General features: G+C 36.7%; 1 protein-coding gene across 1 annotated transcript; it reads left to right on the forward strand.

Annotated features, from left to right (window-relative positions):
• Window positions 1-269: 269 nt before the first annotated feature.
• Window positions 270-15,007, forward strand: ctdspl2b (CTD (carboxy-terminal domain, RNA polymerase II, polypeptide A) small phosphatase like 2b). The gene is made up of 13 exons (XM_065267727.2): window positions 270-486; window positions 4,935-5,120; window positions 6,564-6,690; window positions 7,777-7,926; window positions 8,181-8,405; window positions 8,588-8,681; window positions 8,858-8,969; window positions 9,050-9,136; window positions 9,387-9,449; window positions 9,573-9,652; window positions 10,515-10,641; window positions 10,819-10,914; window positions 11,910-15,007. Exons 2-13 carry the CDS (start codon window positions 4,959-4,961, stop codon window positions 11,973-11,975), a joined length of 1,389 nt encoding a protein of 462 aa, XP_065123799.1. The 5' UTR covers window positions 270-486; window positions 4,935-4,958; the 3' UTR covers window positions 11,976-15,007.
• The last annotated feature ends 52 nt before the right edge of the window (window positions 15,008-15,059 follow it).

Genomic DNA, 15,059 nt, shown 5'->3' on the forward strand with positions numbered 1-15,059 from the left:
TGACAATGTATCCAGGCTCTACCAAATCTCTAAAAACTATTTCTGGATAATATTTACAAACGCTATAAATATACATTTTATGTTACCTTCCACGCGTCCAGATAAATACTTTTATAATCCTTTCAAACAAACAAGAACGATTTCTTGTGTTATTATTATTTTGTGTCCTTTATTGCGTCTCTATTCTATAATAAATGAACACTGTAAGCTGAACATGTCGCACTGCGAAGCCTAAATATTGTTTTTGTATTGGAAACAGAAAGGGGGTGTGGGACGAGCAGTCCAGGACGCATGCTCGCTCCTCTCCTCATCCGGGTACCTGCCGTTTACTGTGTGGGTACGGAGGCGGGAAATGGCGTCCAGAGGTGCGGGCAGGACAGAGGTGAACCTGGTCTGAAGAGGCAATCGCGAGACCGCGGCGATCGTCGCTACTGCAAAATTGAAATTGACCGTTATCCAGCCATTTGATCCCCGGAGCTTGGTCTAGTAAGTTAATTCATGAGTATGTCCGGCATGGGTGAGAATGTCCCCCCGTAACTGACTGACCGTCCCTTCGGTCGGAAATGTTTTGCCGTGGTTCGGCTCGCTCCTGTAGCACATTGTACGGGCGAACACACGTTTGTTATCCGTGTGCGAACCGTTCCCGCGCTTTCTCTCTACATACTGCCTGTCGATTTGAGTGGCACGAGACGCACCGTGAGAATGCAAGCATGTCTCTAGCGGCATGTTAGCAGTTTCTGGTCCTGCGCGGGTCTGTTTACGTTAGAGTAACGTACGTTAGAGATAGTCATGCACAGATGTGTATCATCTACCTGCGAAAACGCACCTTGGAGTCGTGAAAATACACGTTATTCTTTATTGAATTTAACAGGGTCTTACTAAACGTGAAATGTCGCTCGTCTTCTGTACCGAATACCTTCAGTGCATGTTTCCCGCCCCTTACACTACTGTCTTGTGTTTACCAGTGGTTGAATTTCGTCATTTCTGTAGTAAAATATCTGACGGGGTTTATCAGCGACAGTTGTGTGACACTAGTAATGTATTTCCCGTTCCTTCCCCTTTAATGATGCATTTCAAAGGTAGATGCACTGTACAGTGGATGTCAGCACAGTTATCCAGATGTTATGGGACAGGTTAGTGTAATGGTTGTGTCTGTGAATCCTGTGACATCATTCTATTCTAATGCATTCAGTAAAATATTTTCATTTTAGTTCCTGGTAGATGTATGGTGGTATTTTTGTATATAGCAAAACTGAGCAGATGCAAAAGACCCTGATTGGTTCTTGGAAATGTGTCAGGAGCTTTATATTTACTGTCAGTCGGTCATGCCATGTTTTCTTTCTTACCAGCAGCATTATTTAATTTCTGTTGTACAGTAGGCTGTGGCATTGTAAGTGGTTGTGATGGAAAGATCAGAAAGGTCACATGAATGGTTTTGTTAATCATTTAAGTTTTTAAATTACTATTATTATTTTTTATCATGTCTAGAGAATGTCTTGTTGATATTTATAAGGAATGCAGCCTTAAACAAGGGTTCGTTGCTTATTGAATATTAGAGATGCAGCGATACCGATACTGGTATCGGGTATCGGCCTCGATACCACATTTTCTAAAGTACTCGTACTCGTTAAAAGTCCCCCGATACCAGGGATCGATACCACGGTCTGAGAAATGTCTATGTTTGAGCGGCGTGTAAGGGGTTAATGCCTCTTGTGTTGTCCAAAGAGGCAGAGTTTACAACAAACTGGAAAACTAGTCCCTTGTTTTTTTGTTAAATTATATGACTAAAGCTGTTACCTGTAAATTTAAATCATGTTTTTTATTAAGTACTCTGTATCGGTATCGGCAAGTACTGAAATGCAAGTACTCGTACTCGTACTCGTATTCCAAAAAAGTGGTATCGGCGCATCCCTATTGAATATGATTGAATCTGTTGAATCATTCTGCGCCTTTATTTCTTTTGCAAGAAAGACATTAGCTCCTCGTTGTTGTGAGGTAGCTGTCTTGGCATGGTGTGTTGTGTTTGTGTGTGTGTTTGAGGCAATAGATGACTCACCATTTGATGGTTATAAAAAAGCTCAGATGTATTACCAGCTCTACCCTTGTCTCCTTTTCTTTTCTGTTCTTTCTGTTACTGTCTGCCACTCTTCTCTCACCAATTCCTTTGCTGTCTTTTGCATGCTTCAATGCTAGCTGCATCTCTCATTGTCTTTCTCTGGGCTTGTCTCATAGGCTAGCACTTGCACGCTGTAGCCGATGCAAAAGGGTGCTCCATTCCTCTGCTGTGTCGTTTTTTTCCCCCTAATATCCACAGCTTTCCTTCAGTCGTTTTAATAGTCAGTGGTGGATTTGTGAATTGTTAATATCCTTGTTTCAGTGTATCTTATTCTCTGGACTGCTCCAGTGTTCTGGATAATGTACTGTAGCCTATTATATTTTCTTGCACTCAATATTAAAAGTTTCTCAAGCTGCTTGGAAATCTATCGATGCTCTCCAGAAAATGTGTGCTGCTTGATTTTGTGCATTTTAATGTGCTGTCTTTCGTGGTATTGTAAACTAGAAAGCATTCGAGAAAGTATGTGTATTAAAGGTGCAGGGCTGAGCTTAAGTAATTCCTGACAGATCACAAATGTTGGAGCATGTTTTTGGCAGTTGTTACATAAGCCGACTTTGGGGAGGGGAAGCACACGACAGAGCACTGTACTTAATTTGAGGATTTTCCCCCCCGTGATGTACAGTGCTGCCCTTAAAGAACAGAGGGACACTTCCTCCACATCAGGAATACATTAACTGTTTTCCCTGTCCTATTCTCATCTCTTTTTACTCTTGTTACTCTCCATTCTGTTTTTTGTGTCTTCGCAATGTTACATTTTAACTGCTACACTTTGTTTCATTACTAGGTATGAATTAGAGCCCATCCATACAGAGATTAGGGATCGACCGATATGAATTTTTTAGTGCCGATACCGATACTGCTACTGCTTTTGCTCACTCAATTTACATCATAAAAATGGCACGATGATGCGAAATTAAAAAAGTAACATTTATTGAACTTAAAAAAATACTATATTTAACAAATAGTAAAAACAGGTAAGGGTGCTATGGGAGCCTGAGTTTTGAGTATTGGACCTGGAGTTTATAAATGTGAACATGACAGTCTTGCGTTTTAGCGTATACTATACAGCCAATAATCTGTATATTTTGTGATACGATCATTGTCATTACCCCACGTCTCGACCATAGTCAGACACCGCTACGTCACGTAACCGCAACAACAACGGCAACTACATGCTTGTGTTCGTGCTGCAGAAGGTAGTTAGCCTTTTAGCTTTACTAAAGCAACATCTTTTGCTCCTTTGCTACTAATGTAAGCAACAAATTATTATTATTACTATTTTATTAAATGAATTTACAAAAGCAACAAATGATTATATAGCCAACAATAAGGTTTATGCGCATGCTCCAAGTCTTCATCTCTGTTTTTAGTGTATCTCTGTGGCAGTGACGCATACTGGTCTGGCATGTATACTGCATCAGTTTTAGTCAGTTTCAGTCATTCCGTGTGTTTGCAGACATTTCTTGGGAAGACGACTTTTTTTAGAATGAGGAAAATAAAAGATTGGATTGGGAAAGCTATGGCTTGGTATGGATGTGTCCTTAGCCTGAAAACCGCACAAAGCCGAAAAGTACTTGAGGTTCATGTTAGGTTGCATACCGATTAATCGTGATTAATCTATTGCAGATTAAAGGTTTTTGTTTACATCATATATTTGTGTGAACTGTGAATAATAATTATGTATATATAATATGCACACATGCATGTATAATTTTAAGAAAAAAAAAATATATATATAGTATTTATATATAATATAAATTATACATAAATATACACATGTAAACATTTCTTAAACATGCATGTGTGTATTTATTTATATAAAGTGATTATACACAGTACACACATATATTAGATAAACCTTTATTCTGCAATAGTTTATTTATTTATTTTATTATTTTTAACTTGTCAAACATGTGCAACAAAATACACCAGGGTTTGGTGTAAAAAGGGGGGGGGGGCATACATTTACACAACATCAGAAAAGTACCCACTACTCACTTTAACTTATTCTGGATAAGAAAGGTGTTATTCTGCAATCGATTAATCGGTATGCAACCCTAGTTCAGGCCATAAAGTCTTTAAAAGATGTGCAAGAGTTTTGATTGATGCAGTTAGTGGAATTTAAAAGAGATATTTTTATGTATTTTCCCCCTGTTGTTATGAACTTCAGAGACGTTTGTGAATGAATGATTTCCTGGTTGCCCCTAAACATGACAAGGCACAACGCAAAACGTGATTGGTTGCTAAACATGTAAGTCATTTGGCCTCTTGGGCGGTCCTTGGCCATTCAAAACAGCCATGGTTCCAAGACCTTTATTATAAAGTCTACACTAGACTAGGTATGAATTCTTTTGTTCTTAATCTGTAACCTTGTGTTTTCATGGATTCATACATTTTACTTATAAATATACACATTTGCCTGCTCTAGTTTCATCTGTATGGGGAAGTAACAAAGCATTTGTAGTTGAGAATGCTTTGCTGTGAAAGTGCTTCTGCAATAATGATGAACAGTGTTGGAGGAAATGGTGTCTTGAATGCATCCAGATGTCTGTGGCTAGCACACTTGGCTGAAGTGTTGCACAGAGCTTAGCACTATAACTCATTTAAGACCATCAAAGAAAATATGATTCATTTACCCACGTCTGTCTGTAAGAACCAGCGACCAAAGCTAGTGCATCTTCTCAAGGTCATTGTCAGTTAGGAAGAACTTAATGATGGTATTTGAGTGATTCCCTCCTGTGTTTCTTTTTTCTCTGTGTGGTTCTGTTTTCTTTCAATACTTGGAAGGTAAGCTTCTCTGTGTTTTTTCTCTCCACAGGTCTTACATGTGACTCCTAACAAAATGAGGCTGAGAATGCGTAAGGCTTCTCAGCAGCCAAACCTCACTGGTAGGCCTCTCCCGGCCCGGACCAAACGGAAGCACTCTGAGATGGAGGAGTGTTCAGGTGAAAGGACAGGACTTCTGTCCAGCATCAAGAATTTCATCCATGGAAATTCCATCACGGTGAGCTTGCATAAAGAGTTTAGGTGCAAAAGTGCAACTGACATGTTTACTTGTAAATTATTTTTTTATCAGGCTCTCATGTTTAGATTTAGCAATTTTACTTTAATGGCAATAAAAGGGTTATTAGTCAGTAATTGTAATGCCTTAATGTCACTTTTGTCGTTTTATTAAATTTTAACAAATATTAAAACCCTTTAAGTGCATGCAAGCTTTTATGGTTTATTTTAACTAGAAACGTTGCAAATGCAGGCCATTAGACACATTTTTCCCACTGGTTGCACTGGTGCAAAAATGCTATTTTTTTGGTGGAGGATAGATATAAGAGTTTGTAGCCTCTGGTTCTGTTTTCTATACATATATGAGTGGAGTCTAAACAGTCACGTGGAATGAAGTTGCATATGTGCAGCAGCGCAGGTGAGATCTGCTTTAATTTTTTTCCCCCAAATCCGAGTATAAGCAAATGTTCATGGTATGATAACGTGTGCATGTCAATACCGTGGGAAACTGCCATACTGGTATACCGTTACAACCCTAGTGCTGAGCTGATGGTCCTTCCTCTGTCTCCTCTCTCACCTGAACTGACCCTGGCTATAGGCATCCATATTTTTTTCTCTGGTTATCCATCAGTTTCTAGTAGAAGGTGCAGTCTGCTGCTAAATAAATTTGTTTTTGGACATTGAAGCTGAATATACAATTTATGTCAGTAATTTTAAAGTGTTCAGGACAAGATTTTTATGTTTAAAAGGAGGTCTGTACTGGGAACCATTGGTTTATATAATCATGGCCCAGAATGTTCTATGACAGAATATAAGCAAGACCTGGTGTCATATTCCCCCCAGAAATGCATGGTGGAATGCTGCTGCTTGTCTGGGGAGCTCAGTCCTGTTCTAATTTTAGCTGTGGTTCCACAGTGCTCATATAATGACACAAGGTACGGTCGGCTTTAACAGGCACACAGCATGCTGCAGTAGAACCAGGCCTTCAGAAGAGATATTAACGTCTCATTGTAGTACTTTACATAGAGGTGCTGTACCATGTGCACAAAAGAAGATTTAATTGAGGGTTAACTGGACTAAATTTCACACTGAGAAAAATGTTAGCTTCTTTTATAACTTGAAATCATGTAGTAGAGAATTAAATTGTTCATTTCCTACAGATGTATTCAGTCTGCCTATGTAAATAATTTTTTTATGGGCAGATGTTTTATATAAATTGATATGGCACACACCTTTTGAGTGGACCCTTATTGATTATGGGTGATATTGCTTTAAAAACAACCCTCTATATTGAGTGATTCTGTAATTTAGCTCCAAAATGTTTTGTTTAAAGAGCTTGTGGCTTTGTACTCTTCTCTAAGTTTTTTTTTTGTTGTAATCCGCTTGGAAGATGTTGTGGTCTAAGTATAGTAACTCATACTTTTTCATGACTGTTGGTGTTTATCAGGTGAAGCAGGAGATCCCAGCAAAGAAGAATCGTCTAAGCTGTGAGCTGATCACTTCCACCCCACAGAGAAATGACCTGTCAAGGAAAAACATCTACAGAGCTTGTAGGAGAAGCCCCATCAGTGGAGGTGAGTTAAAAGTATCACAAGCGAAGACAATATATTTATATTCTGTTCTGTTTCAATAGCACAGCAAAATCCGAAAACTGATATATTTCTTTAAAGGGATAGTTCGCCCCAAAAATGAAAATTCAGTCAATATTTACTCACCTTCATGTTGTCCTAAACCTGAATGAGTTTCTTTATACTGTTGACAAAAACACAAAAAATATTATGATAAAAGATGGTAACAGTAGACACCGTTGACAGTACCCATAGTATTTTTGTCCTATATTGGAAGGCAATGAGTCAAGCCAACCAAGTAATTTAAATATGAACAAATCACCAACAACAGTCTACAGTTATGGCCATTAAAAAGACAATGGGTCTCATTCACTAAGCATTCGTACGCACAAATTTGTTGGTGAAATATGCGTTCGGACGTTTTAACTAACAAATCATGAATCAATTATAACCTTCATAGTAAAATTTATTTTAAATGTTTGCAAAAACGTAAGAACAACTTAGAACACTTGTACGCAATGAATCATGAAGGAAAAATAACCCTATAATATATATTTGTGTTTTATGTTATATACATGATTATTGCGTACAAGTGGACTAAGTTGTTGTTACGTTTTTGCATGCATTTAAAATAAATTTTAGTATGAACATTTTTGTTGAATGATGATTTGTTAGTTAAAATGTCTATACGCACATTTTACGAACAAATTTGTGAGAACACATGCTTAGTGAATGAGACACAATGTAGTTACCCATGAATTTTGTTGTTTGAGCTTCGGTTTCTAATTAATGTGTATTTAAAGGTGCTGTGTGTAGATTTTAGCGGCATCTAGCTGTGAGGTTGCGAATTGCAACTATAGCTCAATAGATCCTCCTAAAATTTACAGGTATAAAATAATATGGTGTGCATGTGCAAGACTGTAGGGTCACAACATTTTGTCACGCTTTGCCATGATTATATGTAGCATTGTGTACCCCTGTCTATTTTGGTAGTTATAGTATAGACTGACATGAAATTAGAGATTTAAATATAAACTGATAATTTAGAAGGTGATAATAATAGATACTTTTTCCTCAAACATTGTTCTTTAGCTAAAACAAACCATGACACGAGTAAGCCTGTCAGGCCTAATGGGAAGTTGGAGGACTCTGAGGAGGTTGTAAGCAGTCCACCCCGCACATCCCTGCTTGGGACCATCTTCTCTCCTGTCTTCAGCTTCTTTTCACCAGCAAATAAAAACGGTGAGATAAAAAACACTTTAAACAGTTATTTCCTGTCTATTTAAACAAACAGAATAATAAAGAATAAGTATTGTTTTTATCATAAAAATGTCATTATTAACAGCTAGGCACTGCAGCAGATTACTAAAATGGAATAAATATCGGTTAATTTCATCACATGATAATGTTTAATAAGTCATGGGTAAAATGACACCAATGCACATTTATGCCAATGAATTAAAAAAGTGTTTGGAACCTGTTTTCGGTCACTTCAGGCTTGAATTCTCCAGATCAGGCAGTGGAGGCAGAAGAGATTGTGAAGCAGCTGGAAATGGAGGAAGTAGAAGAGATGCCCACCAGTATTGACACATCTAAAGAGCCTCTGAGTGTCCCTCTATACACCAGTGCCATGCCCCCTGCCCTTAGGCCACCACCCCCCATCCACACATCTGCAGAAGAGGGTGAAGTCACCCCTCACCCTGACCTGCCCCCTCTAACAGGTATGAAAGATATGACATAAGATTTTCCATAGTGAGGACTACATCTTTCAGACAAAAGTCATGTGCTTTACACGTATTAAATTAAACACATTATTTTTGTAATCAGATCAGTCTGTGTGCTTCACTAGGTGATTGTGGTCACCTGGCATCATTTTGTAATCTGTTTTATGTGTTTGTCTCAGCTCCTGGCTCTCCACCAGCAGGGGGGTACGTGGATGCTTCTATCACTGTCCCAGCCGAAGGATCCTATGAGGAGGAGTGGGAAGTGTTTGACCCGTGAGTTCACCTGAACAGAATATCTGTGCTTTGTGCTCAGTGAATCTATACTGCTGACATTACATTTGAAGTCTGAATACAGCAACTAAAAGGCTAAACTGAGATTAATTAATGTGCCTTCTTTTTATAAAGAATGTTCTGGTGTGTTTTTACATGGACTTTTTTTGTTGTGTAAGGTATTTTTTCATCAAACATGTACCTCCACTAACAGAAGAACAAATGACTCGCAAACCTGCGCTCCCTCTTAAGACTCGCAGCACTCCTGAGTTCTCCCTTGTACTTGATCTGGTCAGTGTTAAAACTCACAGAAGACTAACTTGATTTATATCAGGAGGAAATATACTCATTGCACTTTTTCCTCCCTACAGGATGAAACTCTTGTCCATTGTAGCTTGAATGAGCTGGATGATGCAGCACTTACATTTCCTGTCCTCTTTCAAGATGTCATTTACCAGGTAAATACCAACTCCACACTTTCTTTGTTTTGTATTTCAATAACTCACCACTAGAGGACACTGCAGAGCCATTTTCAGAAACTTGCTGGCAGTCTGTTTTCTTTAGCAAATATCAAATTTAATTGACCTTAGGTTGATGAATAACATAAATGAAATTTAGTCACAGAGAAAAAGTAGTTTTTACTACATTACTGAAAGAAATGAAAATGCTCTCTGGAAGGAGGAAATTCTAATAGACTGTTTCTTTAAGGTTTATGTGCGATTGAGGCCATTTTTCAGAGAGTTTCTCGAACGCATGTCTCAAATTTATGAGGTAAGCTTTTCCAATCCTTTTATTTTTAACAATGGATGATATTACATGATTTTTTTTTGCTTCGCTTAACATCTGTTCTTCATAGTAAACTGAAGTTGTTCCATGACTGGCTTTTCTTCCCAGATTATTCTCTTTACTGCCTCGAAGAAAGTTTATGCAGACAAGTTGCTCAACATTCTTGATCCGAAGAAACAGCTGGTGCGGTCTGTGGACTTCTTTCTTTTTTATTTTAAGAATTGTAAATACAATATTCCCTATGATGCTGTTCTGATACAAAGTATCTGTATTATTTATTTTTTATTTTGGCAAACTCTACCTTAACTCTTTCCCCGCCATTGACGAGATATCTCGTCAATTAAGAGAAAACGCTTCCCCGCCAATGACGAGATTTTCCGTCTTTCCGCAATACCGCTATTATCCACCAGGTGGCGCCCTTCCGCAACTTTTTAAAACCGGAAGTATTGCCCTATGGCAAGCTGCTGCATGTCCGTGTCTGTTTTAAAGATCGCTCTGAATGGGATCTCTATGAAAAATCCGTCATAAAAATTGAATTATCTCTGCTTTTTGCTCAAAATATGGTGTTTTTGCAAAAACCTACCCATATTCAAAAGCTGATTGCAAAAGAACCACTAAAGGTAGGATGAAACGGTTTTTTTTGTTTGAAAGCAGAGGGTCTGTTCTTTCATTTGGTATATTGTATGTTTATATATTTAAAGAAGAACATTTTCTGGAAGGCATTAAACTTTGGTGAAAATCATGAAAAACGCTGGCGCTGGCTGGCAACTTTTTTTTAAAATGCTGGCGGTGAAAGAGTTAAATAACATTTACACAAGTCTCAGTTGACTGGGTAACCCAGTCTCAGCTTTGTGAAGACTTGCCATAGGGTTTGGTTTCAGTGAGGGATTGAGAGACTGGTGTGGATTAAGATGTTTGGTCTCTTACAAATGTAAACTTCACACCATCCTCAGGTGTCAATGGGTTGCTTTAGATGCATTATTCATTTTCATTCATTTGCTTAGGAGATTTATTTCGCTCTTCTCTTTTTCTGTTTCCAACATGTTTTAGGCACCGATTATTTCGTGAGCACTGTGTCTGTGTACAAGGAAATTACATTAAGGATTTGAATATTCTTGGACGGGATCTGTCCAAGACCATAATTATTGATAACTCACCACAAGCCTTTGCTTATCAGGTGAGCTGTCTGGGTGTTTAATGTAAAAAGAATAGTTTATATTTTCTTAAACTATATGTTTTTAGTATTGCCCCTCATAAAATTTTATATAACATCCATATCTGTGACCAAGGTACTAATGTATTTTACACGTTAAAGAAATACAGTGATACTCGAGCTTATGTGTGTCATCCACAGCTCTCCAATGGAATTCCTATTGAAAGCTGGTTCATGGACAGGAATGACAATGAGCTTTTGAAGCTTGTTCCTTTCTTGGAGAAGCTGGTGGAATTGGTATGCAGACACAATGTTATGATGTTCAGTTTTTAGTTTAGAAGTTGCTAACATATTTTATAACTCGTGATATACACAGATTTTAATGAATCTAAATAAAAAAGTTTACATAAGGGCATTGCATTAGCATTGCAAATGGTGTGGGGTTGCTTTCCAAATTACTGTAACACTTGCTAATAAAAATATTTAGCTTGATTGCAAAAAGTTGCTATTCATAAATGTAAATAACCCAAAATTAATATAAAAAGAATAATATTTTACATTTTATTGTTTCAGACTGATCTCACGGAACGTTGTGTTATAATCACAAAAAATGTGATTAATTTATTTGTGTCCATAAAACGAAAAAGAAAGTCCTGCAACGGACACGAAAAACTATTTATAGAAATTTGTGCGAGTGACACAACAAAGACATTCATGCTTAAGGCACGAAAAAAAGCTACATTTCATGCCTTGAGCACGAATGTCTTTGTCGTGTCACTCGCACAAATTTCTGTAAATAGTTTTTCCGTGTCCGTTGCACGACTTTTTTACCATTGTTGCTTGGAGTTGGGGTTTAAATCACTTCTGTTACATTTTTTGACATCCTAACCTAAACCCCAACTCTAAACCCAACTCCAGGCGTGAATAGTTTTAAAAGTGGAAACCAATTCATAAAAGTACATTCTAACCCAAATCCAACCCCAGACAACAATGATTTAAAAATAGAGAAAGAAAGAGAAAACAATACATAAAATGACACGAAAAAGAAAGTCATGCCACATACACGAAAAACTTTGTATAGAAATTTGTGCAAGTGACACGACAAACACATTTGTCCTCAAGGCACGAAAAAAGCCATGGACATGAATAAATTAATCACATTTTTCTTGACTATAACACGACTTTCTGTGAGATCATGTTGATTGTTCTGTGTTACTTATCTACATAGACTGTTTTCCTTTTGGGATATTTATAGATTACATTTTTTTGTTGTTGTTGTGATCTGTCCATAGAATGAGGATGTGCGGCCACATGTTCGCGAGCGGTTTCGGCTGCACGACCTCCTTCCCCCTGACTGAGTGCTCATTTTGGTATGAAACAGTAATAAAGAAAACAAATGCAGATATATGCTTTGGACTACAATATTATTGCCATTATGGTTTAAATTAACCTTAGTTCCCCTTGTTTTAATCACTTTAACATAAAAAACTAAATTGTCAAATGCTCCCTTTCGACTCCCTTTCTTCCAAAGTAAATGTGTAGCAGTCAAAGAAAATCATGTTTTTTTTTTGTTGTTTTTTTGGTGCTCCAATGAAATTGGTTGGTGCTGTTAACTAATTTCAACAGGAATGGCCAGTAAGAGAAGTTTACCTTTTGACAGAAGTTGGATATTTATGTCTCAATTGAATTTAAATTTTTCCTAATAGTTTCATTTTTAACATGTTCATAATGCATTCCTCTCCACCTGTGTTTGTTATTTGGATGGTGTTTGTCAAATCAGCTCCGGACTCCTGCCAAAATGTTAATTTGCAAAGAACTTTGTGGTTTAATTATTTTTCTGTTCTTTAATGGTGTTTGTTTTCACAGAGATCAGTAAAATCATTATGTTATGTAAGGCATGACTGCAATAGAATGGTTTAAACCATAGTGATGGCTGTTTCTTAAAAAACGGGTTTGCAACGAGTAAATTTTCAATTGTTTAACCCAAAATTTCCCTTACAAAGCTTCAAGTTCAGCATCATCTTTATATTTCAAACTTAAGATTATTATTTTAAGAGCTCATGCATTAGTTGTTAATGGTAGCATCTGTCTGTCAAAAGTTGTACACAAATAGTATTCTTCATATACTGTTACATTTTTTCCTTTTTTACTGCTTAATGAAGCCTTTCTTGATTAATTATTAATGTTCTTTGAGAGATATCACAATAAATACAAAATGTTTACGTATTAGATTTAAAGCAAGTTAAATTTAGGAAATAATGTAGCATTACGGCGGGCTGACCTGTTCTACCTGAGCTGCAAACTAACAAGATGTAGGGCTGAAACCTAGAATAGCCCTGTTTATAGCACCAGCATAACAACAAAAAGCCTTATCGCTGTGGTTTAAACCTGACTGCCTGTAGTTAGAAGTTCTGTTTTTTTACCATTGTGTGGGTTATTGCTGATTGTATAAGTCTGAAAGAATGGAAGATGACTAGTGCAAAGATTGTTTTATTTTCTTTACATCACTTTTAAGTGATACTTCAAATCCAGTAATACGCAGAGTAAGAGATCAAACTACAGTAGTGCCATTCAGAAAGAGGAATGCAGGGCCGGGCTAGTTGTATTCCCTACTCATTTTTTTCTATTTTCTGCTTTATTATGTACTGTATGTGTTTATATTGGAGATTTACATGTTCACTTGCTATTATGCCACTGGTGCCATTTACGCTTTTTGAGTTTACAGTGTACTCTGTTGGTTATGGGTCTTTCTTAGTAATGGACAATCAATGGTTAGATCATTTGTCTACTCTACATTGTTACCTTGTTTGTTAAAAGTACTGTTTTGGGATGTCGAGGCCTTTGGTTAAACTTTAAAGATTTTTTTTAATTGTCTTGCTCGTATGAAGTGGGCAAATAGTTGTGGCCATGCAGTTGTTTTATTACCATTATTTTTTTATTACTGTTACATTTTTTACCATAAAAATATATTGGAAGGTACTCATATTGTCACTCTAAATATGCCATGGTACTTCCCAATGTATAAAGAAAAAGGGAGTGTAAATAAGTGATCCTAAGGATCCTGCTTTACAAAAGCTTTTTTTCTGTTTGACAGAGCCCGTAAGCACCAAACACATATTTTCATATCTTAATTGGCAAAGGTTACACATACTTTCAAAAAATGGTTATACACAATTAACATATTTGTTTTTGTTAAGAATTCTTCTCTTCGTTAAGGCAAAATTACTTTCTCAAGTAATGCAAAATATGACGGTAGTGTCCCAAGAATGATATCTCAGAGGCAGGGGTTGCAACTACCCTTTGGTCCTGGCACTTTTTAAGACAGAATAATTTTGTATGATTGTCAAAGAGCAGTAGTGTATTAAGTGTTTGTTTCATATGTAAAACCATTATTGTAATGTGCTTTTTGTACAATGCAAATTGTACTAAAACATGCAGTTTCATGGGGGGAAAACGTAAAAGAAACTCTTTTTGTATTTTTGATTCTTTGTATTTTAAAAGGCATGTCATCTATTTTTCAAGATGTATTAATGCAGATTTAACTTGACATCAGTTTTTTATTATTGTATCTTTGTAGTTAGCACAATCACTGAACATTCTCAGCATGTACAAAAGCCTGCTATCTAAGAAAGTTGACATTTTAATCAAGGCACTTTTTGCAGATGAATGTTTCAGGTTTGTTTTGTTTTCTTTTATACTTTCAATCTTCAAAAGCCATATGGCTTGTGATTGTCCTCGGGGTGCATTGGAGTAACACTCTGGGTCAAAATGACATTTCCTGAAACATGATGTGTTATTTAAGATTGCTCATATATTTGAAAATAAGTCTTTGGAAATTGCATGCTCTTTTAATTTTAATGTTAGCTTATGTCAAAACATGTTAGATAATTCAGAATGGATGGTTGTATTTCATGTATTTTTCTGCTACTTCGTTTTACCATCAAATGGTGTGTTATGTCAAGGAGATTTTATGGACATGACTTGTATCGATTTTGTCACTATGTCAGCATAAATGGCATCTGTTGATGCAATCTGATGCAACCTCAAAAATGGAGCAGAATGCCTTAATGTAACTTAAATGAGAGATGTTGTGAATAATGCTTGTAAAATGGGCAAAGGTCTTTATCAAATATACTCTCTCGGTTATGTAAGCAGTACATTTCGAGGTTCTTATAAAAGCTCTGAATTGTCAAAAAGTTTATAATTTCCAGCATTTTAAGTCAAAATTGTCTTTAGTGACTACCTGCTCAGCTTTTATAATATTTCACTGCTTCACAATCAAACTAATCTTATCAGTCTTGAAAAGTCTTTTTGTGTATGTTGGGCAGAAAAAATACCAAGGTTGCTATTACATACATATACAAAAATAACTATGAGCTGGAAGCAGTAACATGTGGACTTAAAAATTTGTAATGCGTAAAAAGTTTTTTCAACCTCATTTT

Source organism: Paramisgurnus dabryanus, chromosome 2, assembly GCF_030506205.2.
Source record: "Paramisgurnus dabryanus chromosome 2, PD_genome_1.1, whole genome shotgun sequence".
NCBI lineage: Eukaryota > Metazoa > Chordata > Actinopteri > Cypriniformes > Cobitidae > Paramisgurnus > Paramisgurnus dabryanus.

Bases quoted from the DNA above. Each gene is read 5' to 3' on its own strand.
- ctdspl2b (XM_065267727.2), top strand. From the start codon at position 4,959: ATGAGGCTGAGAATGCGTAAGGCTTCTCAGCAGCCAAACCTCACTGGT. The intron at 8,682-8,857 runs GTGAGTTCACCT...TTGTTGTGTAAG, and splicing joins GAGTGGGAAGTGTTTGACCC to GTATTTTTTCATCAAACATG. The intron at 9,137-9,386 runs GTAAATACCAAC...TGTTTCTTTAAG, and splicing joins TTCAAGATGTCATTTACCAG to GTTTATGTGCGATTGAGGCC.